The sequence below is a fragment of the Quercus suber genome, unplaced genomic scaffold (genome assembly GCF_002906115.3).
Source record: "Quercus suber isolate HL8 unplaced genomic scaffold, Cork oak 2.0 scaffold_75, whole genome shotgun sequence".
NCBI classification, from domain to species: domain Eukaryota; kingdom Viridiplantae; phylum Streptophyta; class Magnoliopsida; order Fagales; family Fagaceae; genus Quercus; species Quercus suber.
In genome coordinates this window covers 711,684-736,225 of record NW_027069540.1, presented here as the reverse complement: position 1 = coordinate 736,225, position 24,542 = coordinate 711,684, and the positions used below count along the sequence as shown (strand labels likewise).

The following is a 24,542-nucleotide window of genomic DNA, read 5'->3' as shown; positions in this document are numbered from 1 at the left end:
TCAAGCCAAATTCTGTGTTTTTAAATTAAAATTGAACTATTCTCACTGCATTAAAGCATGCATCATGTGTTAATACAGTTCATGCATCATCTAGATTGTTGTTTTCAATATTATGTTTGCTCTAACTGTGTCTGATGCAGTCTGCCATTGGGTTTTTATTTTTTCTGTTTTGTCTCTTTTCTGTCTATCCTTTCTAATCTTTAGAATCATTCTTAGGAAGACTAGAGCCTATAGGACATCCACTTCTTCTTCTACTCCATCTTTTGATAGTAAGAAATTTCTGAGTGAGAAAAACCAAGAGACGTATGAGAAGCTGAACCTTCTTAGATCTGTGTGGGCTGAGAGAAAAGTTATTTTAGATGAGCTTGACCCAGAGATTAGGATAAATTTTGAGCGCAGGGGCTAGTTGCCTTTGATGGATATTGACCATCCTCCTTCAGCTACCTTGATCAGAGAGTTTTACTCGAACCTCTCTATCCACTCAAATGATTCCAACACTCAATTTGTGAAAAGTTGGATACGGGGTGAAGAGTATGTCATTACTCCTTCAGTAGTGGCCTCTGCTCTTGGGGTGCCTAAGGTCCAGCATCCTATCTATCCTTATGCTGAATCTCCTTCACTCAATGACATTATGTCGTATCTAACCGGTACTTCCATTCAGTGGGGTACTGATTTTTAGATCACTTCTCATTAGTTAACCGAGATTCATTATCTGTATTTCTGGATTTCTTGCCATTCTATCTAGCCTATCTCTCATTTGCACACTATTCCTATCGAGAGATATGCATTTGTGTATGCTCTTGTGACAAATGCTCCTATAAGTTTTCCTCATCTTTTCATTCGTTCTTTGGTTGAGGTTCATAGGAGTAGCTCTTCTGCTCATACTTTTTTTTCCCAGTTTTTATTCATCGGATTTTATTACATTTAGGTTTAGATGAGTTTCCTACTTCTGAGCCCATACACGTTATAGCTCCCATAGGTGCCATCTTCCTTAAGCAGAGGGCTGCTCAAATGCGAGCTAGCTCTAAACACCCTAGAGTTGAGTCTTCTTCGGGTGTTGCACCTCATCCTCCTCCTCCTTTTTCAGGTGATCCAGCTGTTGATGTGTATGTTAATCTGACTGCTGCTGCTGCTCCTCCACCTTCTACTTCGGATGATTCTAGCATTCGTCGTATGTTGGACACTGTCATGACCATTCAGGCGGCTTATGGTTAGTTTTTGGTGAACGTTCTCATAGAGCTTCAAGCTTTGTGTGTAGAGTTAGCAAGTTTTGATGGTCACCTCTGCCACCTCCTTTTGATAATGAGTATTGATTGCCCTTTGGCAATTCGTCACAAAAAGAGGGAGTACATATGGATGGAGATATGGCGAGATTTTTGTTGTTTTGGAGTTTTGGAGCTTTAGATTGTATCTAGTTGCTTCACTTTGTACTTATTTTTTGGCTCATGATGTATTTATTTTGTTGTCTTTATTTTTTATGATTATATATGATAGGGGAAGACATTATTGTTTTATTTCTATTTCTTGTTTCACATTGTGCTACAGTGATTATTGATTTATATTTATGAGATTATTCATGATATATGTCTTTTATTTTGTGTTATGTGAAATCAAGAATTTATTTTGTTTTACTTGTATTTTCCACACATGTGTTTATGTGTTTGTTAAGTGTTACAAGAATATACAGGTTGATTCAATCGTGCTGCTGTCTATGCTTGCAACTGATAGATAGTAGTTAGGTTGAATTATTTTTGTTGGGCAATTTTTATTGTAATGGGCTGTCTTTGTAACTTTGAGCATTTTGTTTTATTATGTGTTTTGTCACAGATTACCAAAGAGGGAGTTTGTTAGATTCTAAGGATTTAAGATCTAAATGTATTAGAACCTCAATGTGTAATGTTGGCAAACCATGATCAAAACTTAGAGTCTAGAATTAGGCTGCTCAAAGTATGTTTATGTGTAAAGTTGGAATTGAGTGCACTGCAGGATTTATTGTGTAAATCTTATCAAAACTTAGAGTCTAGAATTAGGCTGCTCAAAGTGTGTTTATGTGTAAAGTTGGAATCGAGTGTATTGCAGGATTTATTGTGTAAATCTGCAAGGCTCGATCGATCGAAAATTAGACTCGATCGATCGAAACTCGTGTAGATTTACATAATAAATCCTGCAGTACACTCAATTCCAACTTTACACATAAACACACTTTGAGCAGCCTAATTCTAGACTCTAAGTTTTGATCATGGTTTGCCAACATTACACATTGAAGTTCTAATACATTTAATAGTTATCATTGTATGAATTTTACTTCTTACATTGGTTCTACTAAACAAAACAAAACCAAAAAAAAAAATCATAGACTATACATTTAACTTTGTTTTTGTAGTTTTATTGCTACATATATCTTGTATTACATGATGCCATATATTTTGCTATCTTCCAGATTAACTCTTACATATCTTAATATGGGTAGCTACACCACAAAGATGACAGTTTATAGACTTAAACACGTCTTCACCATATAACTATTTTAATGAATCTAATGAACATATTGTAGGAAAAAGAAAAAGGGGCCCCAGTAAAGCGTTCAGTGTTTTATGAAAAAGTATATAGCCACAAAGAATGGGACTCAATTACTGCCCATGTGGGACAAAACATTGTAGGTATTATCTATAGTTACATTTATCCTTCTTGCTTTACTTATATTCACAAACAACTAGGTAATTGTTAATTATAAATACACAGAACTCTTTGTATTATCTGTAGAAAGTAATATGTTATTTGGTTTAATAGTGAAAAAAGGTCATGATGCAAGAACTTTTGAATGTTCCTGGAACACAATTACATGGAGAGACCAGTGGTGGAGGAATCCTATGGGCAATATATGACGCATATGCTCAAGTAATGGGTCTAGAGTGCCTGGATGTGTACATGGGGTGGGTTTTGGACGAACCCCATTTGGTAGAAAAACATTCAATAGTATACCATGACTCCACCACCATCCAATGAAATGGAACAAAGGTTAAGGATTTGGAGATTGGGTTAGCATCTCTGAGGAAGCAATTAACTGAACAAAGAAATGAATGGGGGGAAGAAATGCTGCAAATGAAACAAATGATGTCCAAATTAGGCAACATATGTGATCTTTATTTCAAATTCAGTAAAAACAAGGTGAAACTACACTATTGGTCCCTAAAGTTTATCCTGTGTGCGCAATTGGTCTCTTAAGTTTGAAGCGAGCACAATTAGTCCCTTAAGTTTTAAAACTGAGTTGTATTGGTCATTTTACTAACTTCTGTTAACGGTGTTACTTACGTGGCTAACTTCACAATGACTTGACATTTTCTTTAATGATGTGGCACATTTTTAATTAAAAATTTACAAACTAAGTGAGAAAAAGTATTAACAGGTACCAAATTAAAAAAATATATTTTCTGTCCTATTCTCATAATCAAGTGCAAGTATGAATCAGTCCTATTTTCTTTCATTCTTAGGTAGACATGTACAGTGAATTTAGAGACTCAGCTTCACGCTCTAATGTAACTCAATTCTATGAAACTACAAATACCACCATCTCTTATGCTCTAGAAGTCGTAGAAAGAAATACAAAAAGAAGATTTACAGAATTTTTGCTAAGCAATCATCATCACCTCCAAGCAGAAGAGGTTGCCATTTTTCTGTCCAGCCAGCTAAGGTAAAAAGCCCCATCCCTCCTTTCGAGTCTATAATTCACATGAAACTGCTGCTTCAATAGATCGTTAACAGTGTTAGTCACAGAGGTACTCAATGGGTATAGAGTAAACCCTGCCATTGAAAGTCTCCTAATCCACTTTCCTAGAAGTTCATGATGTTCGACCCTCTGAGCATTCTCACAAGCTATTATGTTGACTATGTCACGAGCTACACAGTGCTGCTCAGCGCTGATCCGCTGTTTGTCATTTCTTGGGCGAGCCACATCAATCGATTCAAACATAGCTTAGTTTGTAATTTTTTAATTAAAAATATGCCACATCATTAAAGAAAATGCCAAGTCATTGTGAAGTTAGTCACGTAAGTAACACTGTTAACAAAAGTTAGTAAAAGGACCAATACAACTCAGTTTTAAAACTTAAAGGACTAATTGTGCTTATTTCAAACTTGAGGGACCAATTACGCACACAAGATAAACTTCAAGGACCAATAGTGTAGTTTCGCCTAAAAAAAAATTTACTGTAATTAAAATTAATTTAATGCATTGAGTTGGAAAAAAAATTAGTTGTATTGTGTTTTTTTTTTTTTTTTTTGCTAGAAAGTGGTTTGATGTTACTTAATTAGCAACATTGTTGTTAAATTATCTTATAACGTTGTCAATATGACACTTGTGGTAATTTTTGGGTTTGAGGAGTACTTAGTTATTTACTTCTCTATTCAATGTATAAAGTAGGATACTTAACTTTTTACAAGTCATTTCTAGACATTTTGATTGTTTTCTTTAATTTGGCATAACAATTATATATTATATCATGTTATTGTATTAATTTGATAGTTTGGAATGTCCAATTCTTTGTTTAGTATTGAATTTTGTGGAGTTACAAATAGGGTGACAAAACTGCCCAAGAATTTTGTTGAATGACCAGTTCTTTAACTGTCTAGGAGGGAGAAGAAAAAAAATAAATAAATAAGATCTCTATCCCAGCATTTTAAAGCACCGTTATAGGTTAAAGACATATTAATGCGCCACTACAGGTTACAATCTGAGAAATATCTATAGCAATGTTTTAAAACCCCACTAAAGCTAATTTTAAAATAAATAAATAACCTTTGGTGGCGTTTTTAAAACACAAGGATAGTTTTTTTGGGCTGTTGCAATAGTTGTGAAAAGTGCCAGTATAGTTTCACAAAACCGCCTGGACCTATATTGGTGCTTTTCAAATGCCAGTATAGCCCAGCCGAGTCTATTGCGACAATTCAATACCAACGCTATAAAGCGACATAGTCTAAATGAACCTATGCCAGCGCTTTTAAGAGCTATGGCGGCATTTTTGTAGCGAGGGTATAGATCTGTTTTTTTTGTAGTGGGTGGGGATAATAAATACGGCTCTTTATATAATTATATAATAAATAAATAAATTATGCATGCCTTTGTGGTGGGTATATATACGTGCATGAGTTGGATCGATAATACAGAGAGTATCCCCTTTCGGTCTCCTACTACACGACATATAGATGGAGCAAACAAAATATTGAGTTTGCAATTAGATACCAACAGTTCTTACACAATAAGCATGCCGACATAAAATATCAAGCCATGCGCTGTTTGAGAATGACTTCTAGCGCATTTTTCACTAAAGAAATCAAGAAGCTCATCATTCATGATGAAAATGTGTCTTATATATGATGTTGTGCAATCACTAGCTAGCTTCAGTAGTACCAGCTTAGAATAAAACATTTAACCACTGATTAAAGAACTTCATGGACTTTTCTAGCTATCAGTAATAAGTTTGGCCATGTTACTTTCACGCCATCTCTTCCATGCACATTATAAAAAAGAATTGACCCCTATAAAACATATGGATAAAAAGCTTGGAATTTGTCAACAGCCTGATCCCCGGAACTATTTTCTGAAGTTTATTTATCTGCACCATAATGTTTACCTTGTCTTTTATTTTCCCTTGCCTACCAAACCAATTTGACCTTCTTGCATTCTCCCAATGCATATCGATTCATGTTACTATTGAGTTGGACTTAATATTAACACGTCGGTCATGCTTACAAATTTGAAATACGAGTTTGGTACGTAACAATTCTCCACTCCCCACCCTTCTCTATCTCTCTCCATATACCCCATTTTCATATTTTTAATACTTTTTTATGTAATGAGTAGGGATGGGGTATTTGAACCTGATTTCTTTATATAGGAGAAATCAAACAATAGTGTTAAATTATAAGACTCTTAACTTATCTTTGAAATTGGTTCATAATACATTTTATATATGTAAAGTTGAATTTATTCAACTATTTGTTGGCTTTATTCCATATTAAATTTGCTTATAATTCAGCATTTAGAAACTCTGTATTTATGTGAGAATAATGTAAGGCCTGTGTGTGAGAGAGTGTGAAGAATTGATCAAGTGTGTGCATCAAAAGGCTTCTCGCGACTGGACATCGCGACTAACTCGCGAGTGGTGACTCGTCAAAATCCAACATACGTGTGAAGCATGCAGAAAGTTGAAGGGTCAACAGCTGAATCACTACAAGAAAAAAAATATATATAGTCTGACCATTCTGTTAACTGGTGACTGGAACTCGCGACTTGTCCTAGTCGAGAGTGACTAGCCAGTGCACCCTGATTTGCAAAAAAATGACTTTTCACATTCCTTCTCATACCCTACTATAAATACCCTCATACCCACGAAATGTAGAGAGCTTCCAGAGAGAATTTTGAGAGATAAACCCTAGAGAACAACAAGATTGATTCATCCACAATCTTATACCTTTGATTATCCAAATTCCTCTACTCTCACCCTCTCCATTGTTATACCCTTGAGATGATTTTAAGCCAAATCCTTACCTCACCACATTCAGAGCAGTGAGAAGATTATTGGTGTTTGGGAAGTAGTTCAAGAGAGAACCAATTCATTTTAGTTGATGCAATGGGCTAATTGCGGGATTCGGTAAGTTAGAGAAAACAAGGTTAAGCGTAACCTTGTTGGAGCAAGAAACTTGGAGGGCTTAGGTGTATCGGGTAAATTAGGTTTGGAGGGTCTATTGCTATTCATGTATCCAAACTGATTTTCTAATGGATCATTTTATGGCTTGGAAGGGGGCGGAGAGGTTTTTCGCCGAATTTTTCAGTTTTCTCTTCGATAACACATGCCGGTGTTATCTTGCGTTTGCTTCTCTCTATCCCCTTACTCTTTGCTTTTAACTACTGTTGTGATGTGATTAAATTATGACTTAAAGTAGTTTGCATGTATGGATATAGCTTATATTTATCATTCTGTACATATATTGTTTGAGTATAAGCTTGTGTTAGTTATTTTGTAATTGAGGGTCTGAACATTCACTAGTGTTTTACACATTAAGTGAGCTTTCAATATACAAAATATACAAAAGAATAATAATAAGTTAGACCTAATTATATCAACAAGGGCAATTACTCAAGATTGTCAGGGGTATGTTTAGATAAAATTCGAAGTTAAATATATAAAAATTGAAGGATAATAAAGCCTTGTACAATCTAGCTAGAATAAATTTTTTTTTTTTTTAATGACTAATTCATTTCTTGCTCAGCCACTTTGAACATGGTGCGACTGTGATGGGCAACTAGTTGACTGTGTAGTGACTGTGGTCTAATTGACTGCTGCTATCTTGTTATAGAGGTCTATATTCATTGACTGCAGTCAAAAAAATTTCTTCAACTAATTAATAAAGAAAATTCTTATAAAGAAAGTAATAAATAAAAGCACAACTAAAGAATCTCAATTGCAAACACAATAGATAATGACATAGACATAGTAATGTTGAAGGGTGTATTCGTAGGAAAGATTCACTTCTTATTCTCAAAATGTCTGGTTATATCTTGGGAATGGTTCACGAAAACATAAGTCTTTGTGCAAACTACATTTTGTGAGAAACTTTGGGTGAAATACTTCTCCAAAGGATCGCATTAATCATGATCTCCAATCCAAAATTTTAGGGCTCCTACACTTGCTAATCACTCAACTCTTTATTCGACAAGTGTTTTTAGCTTAGTGGCATTGCCCAGTTCTTACACACATTTCCAACGGCTTGTTGAAAGCATTTAAATTTAAATCTTTCTTCTCGTTAATTGCTAATAAAACTATTAATAGTGTATTGGAAAATCTTGTTACACACTCGTTATTAATTGCACACTCTATACATCCTCACTTTTAAATTGTGTCAACTGAATGTATACAAAGTGTACATCGTCACTTTTAATGTGTGATAATCATTACCCTAATGTATTCGACTTACTTGTGCTAGTAATGCACAATATGGATCAGGCAATGGAACTGCGGCATTGGTTCCGGAATTAGGCTTCGGCTGAGCTGAAGCATCAGTTGGAGTCATGGAGGTCAGCACAAATGGAGGCGAAACTAGCGTAGGAGCTGTGGCAGAAACTGAAGCTGGATTGATAAGTGAAGCAAGAGTTTGAGGTGCACTGCGTGACATGGTAGTCATGTCACGCATACCCATACCCATACCCATCCCTAGCCCAACGCCCATGCCCATGCCCATACGTGCTAATAGAGACATTTGAAGATGTTGCTGCATGCCTAAAGGCATCATCATCTGGGGCATACTTCTCATACTCATCAGTTGATGAACTTGTGCTTGAAGTAGTTTTAAGTACTCAATCACTTCATCAAGCATTGAAGCTTTATCTGTCTGCATTTTTGAAAGCCAAAAAAATTTACAAAGTTTAGAAATAGCATAAATATACATTCTTGACCTTTTAATATCCAAGAAGGTATTAGAAAAGAAAACCTTTAAAATACAATTAATCAAGTTTTATTTAAAATTGCAAATTTGATCCTTGACCTTTGGCAATTGCTTATTATCTTGATGCTTTAAAAGGTTTCACTTTAATCCCTGTATATACTTTCAAATTTATTTTAAAAGGAACTTATCATCATCTAATGGATGAAAAATGTAGATATAACAAACAGAATTCATGCCACACCATCACAGTGATCTTGATTTCATGAATTTCTTTTGCAATATCAACATTTTTTCCGTCCATGATGTGATACTGGGGATTTTTTTGAAACATTTTAAAGTATAAGCATGATTTTAAAACAAATGTCAAAGGCTGGGATCATATAAAGAAATTTAACCTCTCTCTCTTTTGTTTCCGACACAGATGTAGCCTAGAGGATGGTTCTCTGACCTTATTTGCATTTGGCACCATCCTCTGCAGGGTTTTCATCTTCTGATTAATCTTTTCTCTTCTTCTCTACACCAAGAATACCAATGATAATGCTAACATTAGTTATAGTTTCATCATAATACACTTGAATTCAAATATTTATTTTTCTAATCAAGTAAAATTCAATGAAAAATACTCATTGTAAATGTTACTAAAAACACTATTATAATGGTCAAAAGTTTATTTTTATCACTAATAATTCTAGGATGGAGAGCTTAAATTGTTACCCTTTCAGACTGATTATGGATAGCAGCTGCTCTAGTTTTTCTTGTTGAGTGCGATCGGCCCATTTCAATATTATTGGTCTCATGCTCTTCATCATCATCCCTGTTTCCCTATTAAAAGTAAAACCAAAATTATTATTGTGCAAACTGAAACACATACATAGTTCATCATGATACATGATATAAGAAAAAGGTATGTTACACAACAAAAGTAAATTAGCATACAGAACCCCCAAAACCACCATTTTTTTTCCTGACAAATTAAAGCTTCACAATAAGACTTTCTTTGAACTTGCAATACAAAAAATGTAAAAGTCTGAACAACTATGTATTAAATTGTATGTAATAACGGTCTGCCTTATATATAGGTAAATAAGGTGTGTTGTATAAATGACCTACAACTATGGGCTTAAGCCCGTTAGGCTTATATTCTATCATGAAAAAACTTCAACTTCTAATTATGTGAAATTTGAAATTGGAGTCTTTTTATTTAAGATGACTTCAACTTCTAATTACTCTCTCCCTTCATTTCTTGTGAGTCCTTAATATCATCTCATATATATGCTACCTGAGTTTAGCTAGGAAGAAGATAATTTGATAAATATCTTTTAAGATTTAAGGAAAAGCTGGTCTCAAATTGTCAAGAAATGTTCAATGTACCTTTGAAAAACTTATATTCTAAAGGATGCCATTTGTTGAAAATGTATTCATGATTTATTAGTGAATTTTTTGTTCTAAAACTCCAATGTTTCACATTAATTGACCATTACAGTAGTGCTTAATGAATTTGTACCAATCCATCGTGACAAGACGAGTCCATTTCAGTGGTTCTGGTCTTCAAGCTCCGAGGAGATTCAAAGGAAGCCCATGTCATCATGGTTGTATCATTGTCCCTACAAAATGTTGCACTTTTACTAGTATGATCAGCACTATCTTCCTTCATACTACCACAAATTTTTCTTCCATGACATTGCCCTGAATCCGAACGTGTCCTCTTCCTCATCAGTGTTGTCGGCGCCACCTGTACCTGGCCCGAACTCTCAGTCTCAGCCCATGTCCCACCGGTGGAAACAGTATCAATAGGGACTATATTGGCTGCCGGGGCATGGTCATGTTGGAGTACACTTGAGATTTGCTTGTGGCATGTAGCTTGGTGGACTATTGATTCTAGTGTATCACCAGCCCTACCCCATGTGGGCTTTGTAGGAGTAGTCGGAATGAGCCCACGAAGCCTATTCATGGCTAGCTGACCATTTTCCCATGTTAGCTCTGCAACTTCATAGCTAGACCTGAATTTCAAGCACACATGGGAATTTAAAAACAAATTTTAGATGAAAGCTAAACCAAAAGTATAAGATAATTGATTAATTTGCTCAAATATTGTTAATAATAATTGGAAATTTTCTGTAGCAAAATATTAATTCCTGGTCCAATATTTTAAATAAGAAATATTATATATAGTTTAATGTGAATTATTAAAGCAAATTAATAAATAAGCAAGTCTTATATATTCTACCCTAATAAATGGCTAAAACATGTTTTGGAATTTTTGAAATCCTTCATCAATTCCAAGTGACTTAGTATGAAAGGCCTTCTGATTTTAAGTATTGACCCATGATGAATATTCAAGACCCCATTTTCTCAGTTCTTCCAATTAGTACAGTTACTCCTATAAAGAGTGGTACAAGTTGGGCTACTTCTTTCTATTTTTAGCAATTCATTCGTATGGTTACTCTCCAAGGCCCAAAATATAAAATACTGAATGTTTGCTTAAAAAATTGTAGTAATAAACTAATTAATTGAAAGAAGAGTTAGGTAAGAAGTAACCCAATGATTGATGCCTTGATTGTTTTCTTACCAAAATTATTATAGATCATAAAAAAGGAATAATGGCCAATGTGGTCTATCTCAAATAGTACCTCCTCTCTCATAAGTTTTAGGTGTAACTTACCAATTAGAGAAGGAATAAACAAACAAATATATAAATATATGAAATGATTTGGACCAAAGTGAAACCTTTTTTTTTTTTTTGAGGGGGGACCAAAGTGAAACTTAAAAAGAGGAAGTAAGATGTATATATGGAGACAACCCTACCAAAAAAATAATGTACGAACAATGGAGGTAATGAAAAAAACACACACACAAGAAGATGGAAAATTAAAATAATAATAATTTGAAGATATATTCAAAATTTGACAATGGTTTCCCGCAAGGTAAAAACATGAAAAAGAGAATTAATGGAGAAGAGAAAACCAGATGTGGCTTTCCAAGCTGAAAACATGTTTGGGCTTTGTATTCACCAGACAATTATAGAAACTAATTTAACCAAACGAGAATGAAGAAAACTAAACTAGAGAAAAGTAATGTGGCCCTCAAGATGCAATTCAAGTTTCTTTTCTTGAAACAGAAACTCATTAGAATGGTACAGAAAAACCACAAGTAGAATATATAAACAACAAACTAGCTAGAGGTTCTCTCTCAAATGAAGCTGTAATAACTCCATAAGCACAAGAAAGAAAGAAAACATAGTAACACAAGAAAGGTGGTGCATACATATTGGGGACAAGAGGAGAAGTACTACTGGGGTGGTTCTGCTGCTGGTTGTGCACGTGAGAAGATCTGTTTCCCTCTTCTCCTTCGACTTGGTCTTGTCTTTGGTGCTTTAGGTTCCAGTTTGGTACTATATACTGACTCATTTTATGACTCTTCTCGGTTCTCTCTCTCAATGACCAAGAGCTTCAGTTTGGATTCACCCTTTTGGAATTTGCTTATTGGGTCCCTTTTTAATTGATATGGAGATCTTACACAAAACATGTGGTGCCTAAAAAAAGTATCTATGGCAATTGGATATGCTTTGACTCCTATCTCAACTATGTCCATGCATTTATATGCCAGGGTCATTTATGCCATAAGACTATGATATATATGTGACATATTTCATGGGTAAACCCAATCATATTGCCCATTAATTGTCTAGCTAAAATGAGGCATCTATGATCTAACCCTAAATTTTCTAGTTTAGTTAAGGGCCTTAAGGCTCATCCCTTCCCAAAAGAAAATATATATACTTAATGAGATATATCTTTCGCATATATTGGTTTCACGTATGTAGATCCCACATATTGTGAAAGGATAATCTCATGATACCGTCTCATAAAATATCATTCGGTCTCACTTTTACGCGACTACACCTCACTTGTCCTATGCTCAAGCCTTACTCGAATGAGCTTACTTAAGCATTGATATGTCCATCTAATTTTTCCAAATTGCACTCACAATTAAAGCAACTTCACTTGAGCAAGCCTTGTTCTCATTAGTGTTGTGGGCATTGAATAAGCTAGAGCCGCTGATTCTTTTTTTTTTTTTTTTTACTTCAAAGATAAAATGACTTATATATTATAAAGGACAGGTACCTTTAAGGCATTTGTTAATAAATTATTTTTAAAAATTTTTAATACTATTTTTATAAAATATAAAAAAAAAAACTGTCAAAAAAATTAATTACTTTTCTTTTTTCCAAAAAAAAATTTATAAAAAAATATTTTTTGAGTATCTAATAACTTTTTCTTATTATTTACAAATATACAACAAGTTTTGGCAAGTCAGGAAGTCAAAATTTTACTTCTTGTCATGTATATTCAATATGTATATAACCATAAAATCAACTTGATTGAAAGAGGTCTGAGAATTGAGGCAGGGCAGGAGGTCAAAATTTAACTTGCTGTACTATTGCAATAAATGTCGGCCAAAAAGCCCCAAAACTAAGGTTGGTGACAGTGAAGAAATTGTCTTTCCAATCCAACTACAGTTATATTCAGTTCCCAATCTAATCACAGGTACGTTTGAAATCCGCTTATTTTGTTGAAATTAAAAAAATTTTGTTGAAAGTATTGTAAATAAAAGTAAAAATTAGTTAAAATAGTACAGTGAAACTCATAAATAATATAAAAAAGTGCAGTGAGATCTATAAATTATAACAAAAATAAACTAAATATTAAAATAAGTTGGTAAAAATAATTTTTGTCAAACATACTACATTTTTTTACATGTATTAGTTTCACGAACATAGATTCCACGTACTTTTTTTTTCTATAAAAAATTTTAGGTATCTAATAACTTTTCTTATTATTTACTAATATACGACAAGTTTTGGCAGGTCAGGAAGTCAAAATTTTAATTCTTGTCATACTTTTTGTTTTCTATAAAAAATTTTATAAACGAATATTTTTAGGGTATCTAATAACTTTTCTTATTATTTACAAATATACAACAAGTTTTGGCAGGTCAGGAAGGCAAAATTTTACTTCTTGTCATGTATATTCAATATGTATATAACCATAAATCAACTTGATTCCAAGAGGTCTGAGAATTGAGGCAGGCCAGGAGGAAAAAATTTTACTTGCTGTACTATTGCAATAAATGTCGGCCAAAATTCTCCAAAAGTAAGGTTGGTGAAAGTGAAGAAATTGTCTTCCCAATCCAACTACAGTTGTATTCAGTTCTCAATCCAACTACATTTCTTTCACATGTATTGGTTTCACGAATGTAAATTTCACATTCTGTTAGAGGATAATCTTGTGATACCAAGGGTCTGAGCATTGAGGCAGGCCAGGAAGTCAAAAATTTTACTTGCCGTCATAGACTATTGCAGTAAATGTCGGCCAAAAGGCCCCTTAATGTTAGTGACACTGAAGAAATTTTCTTCCCAATCAAACTATAGTTGGATTCAGTTCCCAATCCAATCCATTGCTATATTTATGTCATATATGGGGACGTGGATTATGCCTACTGCCTGGTAGGTTAGGTAAGTAAGGATATTTCACATGTGTCAGCATTTCAACGAATTTATTATTTTTTGCATTAAATTAAAGCTGGATTTTCATTTGAATTTAGCTTAGGTCATAGATATAGTCCAATCTCATATCGGCAAGTAGTCACGGATTATGCCTACTGCCTACTAGGTTAGGCAAATAAAGATATTTCACGTGTCAGCATTTCAACGAGTTTATTGTCTTTGTACATTAAATTAAAGTTGGATTTTCATTTGAATTTAGCTTAGGTCATAGATATAGTCCAATCTCATATCGGCAAGTAGTCACGGATTATGCCTACTGCCTACTAGGTTAGGCAAGTAAAGATATTTCACATGTATCAGCATTTCAACGAGTTTATTGTCTTTGTACATTAAATTAAAATTGGATTTTCATTTGAATTTAACTTAGGTCATAGATATAGTCCAATCTCATATCGGCAAGTAGTCATATCAAAATAGGGGAGATTAAAAGTTTAGGTTGAAAATTGTACCAGTTTTGGCACCTCACTTAGCTGCTGATCTGCTCTTAATTGGGTCTATTTTTCAATTTTTTTTTTTTTTTTGGTACAATATCTAACTTATTTTTTCTATCTCCAATTTCATGATATGTGAACAAGATATACCAAATTTCCTAAACTGTCCTGCAATGAAATAGATAATGACTATAATGTCCATGGTAGATATAATGTTTCCAATCATATAGATGTCACATCCACCATAAGAGATTCGTATCTAAATTGTGGCCCTTCAATTTAACAGTTCTTTCTGAACCAGACATGGGGACTATGAATTTCTGCATCAGCCGTGCACACGTTGATACAGTCATCCCTTGCCATGTTGGAACTTCCCATTGTGCTGTACATTGTCCTCATTGATCACCACTTGTCAGCAATCAATTTCTGTCATTAGGTTTATTATTTACAGCCTATGAACAATCCCAAGTCCCATCTCCCACTTGTTTTCTAGGGTCCATTTGACAGGGAAATGGAAAACACTAGAAAAGAGAGAAAATATATCATGTAAAAAAAAAGTCTAGCAACACAAAAAAATTTTGCAACTTCTTACCACTATTATACTGTTAGAGATTGTGATTGGTAAAGAAAAAATTGTAAGTTTACATGTAAGTGATAATCAACCACGCATAGTTTTCCACGATAAAGTTGTGACAAAAATTTTGTAAAATAATTTGTGGTTTTAAAACTATTTTTTTTTTATCATATGTGTTTAATAAAAGGTATAAAAATGGAATATTATATATTTCTTTTGTTTGGGAATAAGCAAGTAGCCCCTGGTGTTACTAAATTTGTGTAAATATTTTTAATAGAAAATGTAATTTAAATTTGAAATGTCTATTAGTTCTTCATAACACACAAAATTTAAAATAAATTGAAAAGAAAAAAAAAAAGATAGATAATGCTTGAATCCCTCAACATCTTTTAAATTCTCTTCAACGTGTTTTACTCTGCACAATCACGTGCAAAGTGTACACCGTAGCAGTAGCACACACACAACACACATCAATGCATAATCATAGTCATACACAATTGCCCCTCTCAACCCCCTAGCTCTGCCTATGCTCGCTCAACAAGATCCCATACACATTGACACAAATACGTTAATGGTCTATTTGGATTGAGGGGGAGGAAGGGAAGTAGAATAAAGTAGATTTGACTCAAAATTAGTTTATTTTCAACAAACTTTACTCTACTTCTCTCAACTCCCTCTTCTTTCCCCTCAATCCAAACGTGCCATAAATATACACACAATCAGTCACTTCTATAGACATAGTGGATCTGTATACACACATAAACGCATTTTAATTAGATGGGTTATGAGTTAAGAATTGAGTCATTTGGACTTGGAAGTAAATTTTTATTGAGAAAGTTTAGGGATACATCTAATTCTACGCCCAAATTCACAGCATGTTTTAGTGTCATCTCATGATTGGTGCACTCAAAATATTTTTTAATCAAATTTTAGTGTGGGTCTTGTGTACAAGTGTTGAAATCCAATCACAAAATTACACCTAAGTTGTGACATTGGGTGTGGTCGTAGGCATTTTGATTTTTATTAGAGCTGATGTCTTAGAACACTCTCAGTTGCTATTATAGCAACCAATAAGCCAAAACCCACCCACATTGGGGTTTTTACTTTTTTTACAAACTGTGAACAGTTGGTTCTCATTTAATGAGGAAATAGAGAAAAAAAAATAGAGAAAAAAAAAAAGGTAAAGAGGAAAGAGAGAAGAGAGAGAAATTAAATTTTTATATTATTTATTGGTATAATTTATATTATTTTAATGAGTTATATAAAATAATAAAAACCAAAATGTTAAGTGAGTTGTAAAATAGAAGGGTAAGATAAATAAAATATGTTTTGATGGTATAAATTTGACACTTTTTTTACATTATGGATGCTAGTGCTCCATCTATTTCTCAAAAAAAAAAAAATGTTAAGCTGTGGAACATTTTAGGAAATAGAAGGCTGACCCCAAGCCCAACTTTTTTTTTGACAAGAACAACTTCCATTAAACCAACACAGAAAACAGAGAACAACAGAACAGACACATCATAACCGATCCTGAAGGATCAAGTGACTCACAATGGGCAGAGAACACCCTTCCCAGACCTGATTCACTTCTTTACACTTTGCATAGTGGGCAAGTTCATGCGCCACCCTATTGAACTCCCTCTTAACATGCTGAACTTTCCAACTGCCAAAACAGTCCAGATAACACAAAATTCCTTGAACAATATGCCCTGTTTCACCACTGATTATCTCTTCTGATATGCTCTGAGCCGCTAATAGAGAGTCAGATTCAATAATAATCTGTTGGAAGTGCGATATGAAATGAGCAGTGCATATTATTACAACCACAGTAAACTTTCCTCACTCGTCAAAGTATTTATCTATTTTAAATTCTATTCCCGCTTATTACGCATTAGAATCATTTGTGGATTGAATTGCTTGCAAAGCAGTAAATACTGATGGCTGTGAGTATCTGTGATGTGTACTTGTTATTGAAAATTGAATGTACTGTGCTATATATATATATATATATATGGGATGTTCTAGCTACAAACTTGAGGTTTACAACCTACAAAACATAAACACAAGCACGGGTACAAGTATGACATGGTAATACAAGATTATAACATGATACGACAGGTACAACAACTAATGAAGTGACTGTACTTCCTAGTTTACAACTCATTCAAGGTTAAAGAGTAATAGAATAGAGAGAGAAATCAGGTAATAATCAAGCTAGAAAAGTAATAATTTAGAGGAAATATATTCTTTCACACTCGTTCACATTCACTATTTCGCACGCATATCCACAATTGATACGAGAATGTCCACATTTTTAAAATAATAAACAAAAAATTGCAGATGTGTGAGATGTGAAATAGTAGATGTGTGAGTGAGAATCAAAACCATAAATTAGAAACAGAAAACAGGAAAGAACACAGAAATTCTTCGCATAGGCTAATGTCTGTCACAATATTCATTGAATTAATGAATGACTAATACAGTGTCATAACTTAGACGTCCCTGCTTGGCTGGTTGTGGTCCTGAATTATGTGTCACATGCGCAGCTTTTGTGGCTCATGATGAAGTTTGAATTGAGAAAAAGGCAAAATTTTCCAGTTCATGATTTTCTTCCTTTTCTTTCTTCTTTTTTATCTGTTGTCCAGATTCCATTATCTTTATCTGGCATCATATTTTCGTGAATTTGACTGCATGAGTGTGTTAAGGATAGCTTATTTTGTTTAAAATGTTTATTGTGTAAAAGTATCTAGAAAAGTATAGCACTTCCAATGAATTATACCTAAGAAATAAGCTTGTTTATATTCATTTTTAAGCTTAATCAAACAGGCATGTATGATGTATCAGACACGTAACTATCATGTCTAGTCAAGGTTTGGCCAAGATGGTTCCCTGCACAGCTAGGCCTTGCATGTGGTATAACAGTTCAACACCATGGCGGCTGGGGTAACTTTGTTCTATGTGGTTGCATACCATTGCTGTTGTGCTGGCATGCATTTAGAGCTGGTCTCCTTATGTTGAGTTGTGTGGGCGCCTCAATCTTATGGACTCATTGTGTTCTCACTTCAATTGGCTTTGCAATGAATTTTGTGGTCAAGGAGATTTGTTGCCCAACCCCTGATTTTGGGTTGCTAGAATTTCAAAAAAAGCTGCTATTCCTGCATGTTCTTTGTTGTTCTAATGGTTTTTACTTATCTGCTGACATTTAATCAAGAGGGTCCGTAACTGTCTATTTCAAAAAAGCCATTCTCCCAAGCTTTGCAATGAATTCTGTGTTGGAATTCTCATTGTTTTTATTGTCTTCACGATGATAGAGCAAAGTAATTCTGGTTGTACTGAGTGCAATGAATTATAATAGTTCTATGCAGAATAAAAAAAATAGAGCAAATAATCACAAAGTGAATAAAAAGATTTAAGTAATTAACATGACACACAATTTCCTAGCTGACTTGATCAACATTTTGTCCCTACAATTTACTGTTACATTCCTGAGTGAAGACTATTGAATCCAAATGCCTTGCATTCCATTTTGTTTTTTGGTCTGTGTGTGCATTACATTCCTAGTGACAATAGAAGCAGAAACATTTGACAGGAACCTTGTCTGTTGACCTGATCTTATTTGCCTTTTCTTTCACCTTAGAGACTTGATTTCTTCTTTTCTCTTCCAACTGTTGTCTTGCTTCTCCTGCTATCTGATCAATCCTTGCTACCTTTTCTTGGTAGTGTCGTAAGTTTAAAGCACTTCGCTGCTCCAACTCACCCTGAAATTTCAACAATTAGGGAACTTGTTGTAAGGTCATGCCTCTTTAAGCCTGCATATGTAGAACAAGTAACATAATCCTCTAGGTTAAGGTTAGGCTAGGTTTTTATATAATTACTCTATCAACTCGAAAGTGTGCAGCTTGCTTGTTAAAGGGGTGTTTCCTTTGCTCTGGTGTGGGATAGTTGTTCCCTATTTTAAATTTGAGTTGGACAAGTTTTGTGTTGTGAATATTAATTCAAAAACTTAGCAAGTGAACATCAAAGGTTGAGGCAAAACCTTATTTTTTTCCATGTTAAATTTGGCTTGTGTCTTCTTCTCATCCTCCCAAGCAAGTATTTTGGAATTCATATTCTCATACCTGAAATTTGTGCTTATTATTGAAAATAATTTTGAAAAAAATGAAACTAAAATCCATATTTTATTGATGTGGGATTATAAGCCACTTGTTGACTATGAAAAGACTAGGTATTAACTTTTTGGAATTGATACATACTAATTAACTTGGATTCCAAGAAAGTGAACCATCTCAAAGTATAATCATTTACCGCTTTTTTATCTTTGTCATCTCAGCTTTCTCCCAAGCATCTGCTTTGGTTTCCACATCATTGCGTCGCGATGAATCTCTCATCTGGTTCTGATATCTATCTGCTGAGGGTGTAGGTGTTATTGAGGATGTATGACTTGGATTCGGAATTGGAAAAGCCCTCTCTTGTGCCTCCCTTTCCTGCCCTATTGACTTATTTAATGAAACTGTGCCTGATACATACAATCTGTTAATTATTGGACAATGTTTACCATGGTTTATTTTTTTAACTGTAACATTTACCAGCACTCTTCATTTCTGTGTTTGAGAATATCCTGGTTGCTCTACCCGCACTTGAGCTATCACCTTTTCTGCTCTTAATCTTGTTCCGTGACGTTTCAAGATCCTCTCTCCTCTTCTTCTGAATTTCTAATTCAGCTTCTTCAAGTGAGTGAATAGCAAATGCAGCTGCTGCAACAGCAGCTGCAAACTCAGTGTCTCCTGAATCATTATCCTCACTCACTTGACCTGAAAGCCGCCTCTGGTACAAGCCCTGCTCAGCATTATCTAGAAAAGCTAGCAAATGAGATTTAAAAATAAATAAATAAATTCACCAATGAAGCATTTTCATTTGTCTGTGCTACATTGATTGGCCACCGAAAAAATTGGAATCTGCTTTCACACACGTCATTGATGAAAAAAAAAAGTATCTTGACAGAGAAAGCACAAGATTTTGAACTTATGCTCCACATTTATGGTGTAGAATTACGCAAAATTTGCGCATGTGTATTTTGATGATGTGAAAACACTAGTACCTTCATTGAAGGAATCTGTTTGTTGAGATAGATGTAGTGGTGCTCTTACTCCAGTGCCACTGAACTCTTCCTGCTTTTCTTTTCTTTGGCCAGAAAATTTCACTCTAACAAGAACAAAGTGGTTAATAATTCTTCAACCACGATTGATGCAAAAGGTATGGAAGAGACTAAGTCTACCCTATCATGTACATTTCAATTGCTACATTAAAAGATTAAATTCACAATTTCCTAATAGTTTAACATTTTGAGACAATTGATCATTTTTCAAGGTATCAAAGCAAGTTGTCCTAGGTTCAAACCCTATCTCCGCCTTAGGCCCAAACGTGAAGGGCGGGTGTTAGATCTTAAATGATTAAATCAGTCATTTATCATCAATGAAGACTTACATGCCATATTTTTTCTAGTTATTATATATGTTCTGTATTCCTTTTTATTTCTAAGTTCAAGAAAATTTCACAAAGACTTGCCAAGAAAATACAGATTTTGGGTTGGGTTAGAGGGTACCTCCTTTGCTTAACCAAAAGATCCATTGTCCAAAAACTCTTCTTGTTGATTTCCCAATCTGATTTGCCTGATTATTCAATGGTGTCTGTCTGTGAAGAAGACTAGAAGCAAGAGTTGGTCACAAATTCACAATGCAGGTTGTACTGATTTTAGCTTGGTGAACAGGATAGGCGGCAAGCAAGGTAAAATATGCTTTGCATTCAACTGTTGAAGGAAGCAAAGCATTTTCTTCCCTCTAATGGAAGATGCACATGCACTCATAAACCTGTGTTTGCAAGTTGTTTCCATTTTTTAAGTCCTTTGGCACACAGACATCTTTCTATTAAAGACATCTTTGACGCACAGACATCTTTTTATATATACATATTCTATGTGTTTAAGTGATGCTGAAGTTTGCAATGAACTTGAATGGAACCCTATTCATCATATTCCCCACTTAGACATTTCATGCAGTTATTCCATTTGAATGGTAAGGGTATAATGTTGTACAACCAGTTAAGCCGAAAGATAGATTCTTGTGTGGCCCACCTGAGGAAGCAAATTCTTGGCTAACCCTCAGTCTCTTCACTGCTAATGCTATTGCTTTGTAAGGCGGGAAACAGTTCATTGGGCTCATTGTTTAATTTGAAGCATCTTTGGGTTGCTTGGCTTTGAGGTTTTTAACTCTTTTATATATAGGCTGCAGTTTTGACAAGGTGGTCTACTTGAAGTGATTCCCACTCTTGCTAAACAATGTCCCTCTCTCTCTCTCTCTAAAGATATAATACTGCAATAGGAAATTGGAATTGACTATGTGTTATGAAATAGGAACAATGGTTTTATAAGTTAAAAACAAAAACAAAAAGGAAGACTAAAATACACTTTTAGGCTTTTAGCCCTTAAAAGTTTGAGATTGTTTTTTATTTTGACCTTTTACATTTTAAATTTTCTACTTTGCGTATTTATGTTTGATTCCGTTTTCATACTGGCCATGTCATTTATTTCCGTTAATAATCTGACTGTCTATAATATGTTTTTCTACTTACAACAATAAAATTCCTTCATTGTTCAACATTTTAAACCAATATTTCATTAAATAGTTAAACATGAAGGACACTTATCAGTCAAATTACTAATAAATATGAAAACATAATCAAACATAAACAAACAAAATGAAAACAACCTCAAATTTGAGGCCCAAAATGTGTACTTCAATCTTAAGAAAAGAAAAGAAAAGAAAAAGAAAGCTAATGTGAACAACATTAGTTTTATTTTATTTTTAGTACAAAAGAATTTTTTTTTTCCTTAACTCTTAAAAAAAAAAAAAAAAATCTGTACGATACCGAGCCCAACACAAATGGCCATTGTTTGGGCTTGAGCTTTAGGCACACTCCCTCAACAAAGTTCAAATTACAGCCCAGCCCCTCCACACCGATTAGCGCGTGTATATACGAGCCAAAATCCGCACGTGCAAAAAAAAAACCTCTTTTTCCCTCTTTTGTTTCCCCGCCCAATTTTGCGATCGCACCTTCACTTCAAAACTCTCTCTCTTCTTCTTCTTCTTCTTCTTCTCTCTGCTCTGTGAAATGAAACCAAAACCCTAACAACCAAACCAAAACCAAGAAATGGAGGTCACGGAGGAGCAGCGAAAGCGAGCGGAGTCGAACCGCCTCGCCGCCCTAGCCAAACGCAAGGCCCTTCTAGAATCTTCCTCTCACCACCACCACCAACAACAACAACCGCCGCCGCAAAATCCGTGGAAGCTCTTCAAGTGCCAAAAGCTCTCCCCCAAACTCGCTTCCAATACCACTACCAAGACCGACGCTGCCGAATTCTCCAAACCAAGGCCCGAACCTACTGTTCTATCCAACCCGGTTCCGCCTCCGCCGCCCCGCCCGCCCGATAAGTTCCGGGTCAGGCTCGAGGTATGCTCGCCCGACTCGTTCTCTGCCACGCCCGAACCCCTGCGGGACTTTGCGTATCCCGGAGACGACCAGTGCTTGCAGAGACTCACCGATTGCTTGTCCAATGTATGTGCTTTTTTTTTTTCCCGATTTTCTTTTGTACAAAATCGAATTCTAGGTTTTCTAGTTCCATTTGAATATATGTGATTCGGAATTTATCATCTTTACTCGTATTTCCTTTGCAACGAAATAAACAAGGCGTCAAGATAACATTTTGGTCCCTAAAGTTTGCATGAATTTCGTTTTTCATCGCTAAACTTTAAAAAAGTTTATCTTTTGTCACTAATCTATTGAAAATGTTACACTTTTTGTCTTTAAACTTTGAAAAGATATATATATTGTTCCTAAATTATTGAAAAAAAAAAAAAAAAGTTCTTTTTTCATTCATATTTTTGCTGCTAAACTATTAACAAAGGGTTCTTTATATAGTTTGAAGACGAAAAATGAAACAATATTCATTGCTTATGTATAGTCCTTGTTCACATTTGGTCTTCCTTAGCAATGTCATTTCATGTTTATACTTTTAAAAAGTTTGCATGAATTTTGTTTTTTGTCTCTAAACTTTAAAAAGTTTTTTTTTTTTTTTCAATCCATATTTTCACCACTAGAATTTTGCAAAAAGTTTTTTAAAAAGTTCAAAGACAAAAAAAAAAAAATTATGCAAAGACGGAAACAATATTTTTGTTAAAAAAAAAAAAAAACAATATTATTGCTTATGTATAGTCCTTGTTCACATTTGTTCTTCCTTAGCACTGTCATTTCATGTTTATACTTTAAATTTTCTTTTACATATTTGGTTATTTGGCCTTCTCTTAGGTCATGCCATCGCACTACACACAAAATCACAGTGGTGGGAAGGCGTGTGTTTATAAGCTAGGGGATTATTATTCTATTTTGAGATGTTTAAAGAGTTGGAAAAGCGTTGAGGTTGAAGAGATACCTTGGGGGACATTTAATGTTATCGAGAGGCTTTCTCATTCCTTTATTGCTGGAAGGTGGTTACCGTGCAGGCCGGAACACTTGTCTGATGAGCAGGTTGAGGAGTTGATTGGGAAGATGCCAACGACGTTGCAAGATACGCTCTTGCCCTTCCAATTTGATGGTGTGAGATTTGCTTTGCGGAGGGGTGGTCGGTGCCTTATTGCAGATGAAATGGGCCTTGGAAAGACACTGCAGGTATGTATTGAATGGATAATATGACTTTATGTATGCACTCACATTGATTTGGAAGAAATATTTGAACATTGATTTAACAATGAGTAAGTAAATTAGAGATTACATGTGTAATTGATTTGAAATTTTCTTAGAAGAGTGCATGATACTTTAACTTTTTTGTATGCCTGATCTCTTTGCAGGCTATTGCTATTGCAAGCTGTTTCATGAATGAAGGTTCTATACTTGTTGTTTGCCCAGCTATTTTGCGCATTCCATGGGCAGAAGAATTGGAACGCTGGCTTCCCTTATGTTCAACTTCTGATATTCATCTTGGTAATATTCTCTCACCATATGTTTCCTTTTTTTTGGGAAGGGGGGGGGGGGTGTTGGAGGTGGAGGTTGAAGTTTAGGGTTTCTGATATTCATCTTGGTAATATTCTCTCACCATATGTTTCCTTTTTTTTGGGAAGGGGGGGGGGGGTGTTGGAGGTGGAGGTTGAAGTTTAGGGTCCATGGAAGACAAGAGTGATATTTTAAGACAACCATGATATTTCTGTAGTCATGTTACAAACCCTAATGTTCTGTTTCTATCAATCTGTGGAGTTTAAGTACTAAAAATCTTTGTCGAGTAATTAATAATGGAGAACAGAAAAATCTTGGTCTTTCGTAAATTCAAATGTTTATAACTATTGTAATCAAATTCACTTATGTGTATGACTCTTGTGGGGTAGAGAAAAAACAATATAAAAGCTAGTCTCCCATTTGGTCCATGATTCAGATCATCAAATGGGAATATTTTGTTATATTTAGTGACTAGTGCTTACAT

At 34.6% G+C, this 24,542-nt stretch overlaps 4 protein-coding genes across 7 annotated transcripts in view; 1 reads left to right on the top strand and 3 right to left on the bottom strand.

The window, feature by feature from the left end:
- Window positions 1–3,643: 3,643 nt before the first annotated feature.
- Window positions 3,644–3,970, bottom strand: LOC136067506 (scarecrow-like protein 21). The gene has a single exon (XM_065773478.1). The coding sequence runs from the start codon at window positions 3,968–3,970 to the stop codon at window positions 3,644–3,646; it is 327 nt and encodes a 108-aa protein (XP_065629550.1).
- Window positions 3,971–7,156: 3,186 nt separating this feature from the next.
- On the bottom strand, window positions 7,157–12,012 carry LOC112022482 (transcription factor PIF7). The gene is made up of 6 exons (XM_024055094.2): window positions 11,707–12,012; window positions 9,947–10,442; window positions 9,157–9,264; window positions 8,891–8,956; window positions 7,975–8,388; window positions 7,157–7,373 (listed from the first exon to the last, which is right to left on the bottom strand). The coding sequence occupies exons 1-6, from the start codon at window positions 11,847–11,849 to the stop codon at window positions 7,329–7,331; spliced, it is 1,272 nt and encodes a 423-aa protein (XP_023910862.1). The 5' UTR covers window positions 11,850–12,012; the 3' UTR covers window positions 7,157–7,328.
- A 6,400-nt stretch (window positions 12,013–18,412) lies between these two features.
- Window positions 18,413–21,478, bottom strand: LOC112022478 (uncharacterized). Its single transcript, XM_065773448.1, has 6 exons — window positions 20,619–21,478; window positions 20,115–20,218; window positions 19,603–19,866; window positions 19,322–19,532; window positions 19,053–19,134; window positions 18,413–18,774 (listed from the first exon to the last, which is right to left on the bottom strand). Exons 1-6 carry the CDS (start codon window positions 20,642–20,644, stop codon window positions 18,574–18,576), a joined length of 888 nt encoding a protein of 295 aa, XP_065629520.1. The 5' UTR covers window positions 20,645–21,478; the 3' UTR covers window positions 18,413–18,573.
- Window positions 21,479–21,953: 475 nt separating this feature from the next.
- The window catches only part of LOC112022480 (uncharacterized), a 34,201-nt gene continuing 31,612 nt past the window's right edge, over window positions 21,954–24,542 (top strand). For 2 of the 4 annotated variants that reach the window (XM_065773447.1, XM_065773444.1), the window contains exons 1-3: window positions 21,954–22,627; window positions 23,378–23,737; window positions 23,917–24,049. In XM_065773447.1, coding sequence (XP_065629519.1) covers window positions 22,223–22,627; window positions 23,378–23,737; window positions 23,917–24,049 — 898 coding nt within the window. In that variant the 5' untranslated portion in view covers window positions 21,954–22,222. The remainder of the gene's footprint in view (window positions 22,628–23,377; window positions 23,738–23,916; window positions 24,050–24,542) is intronic. The other 2 variants (XM_065773446.1, XM_065773445.1) reach the window with 2 other exon arrangements.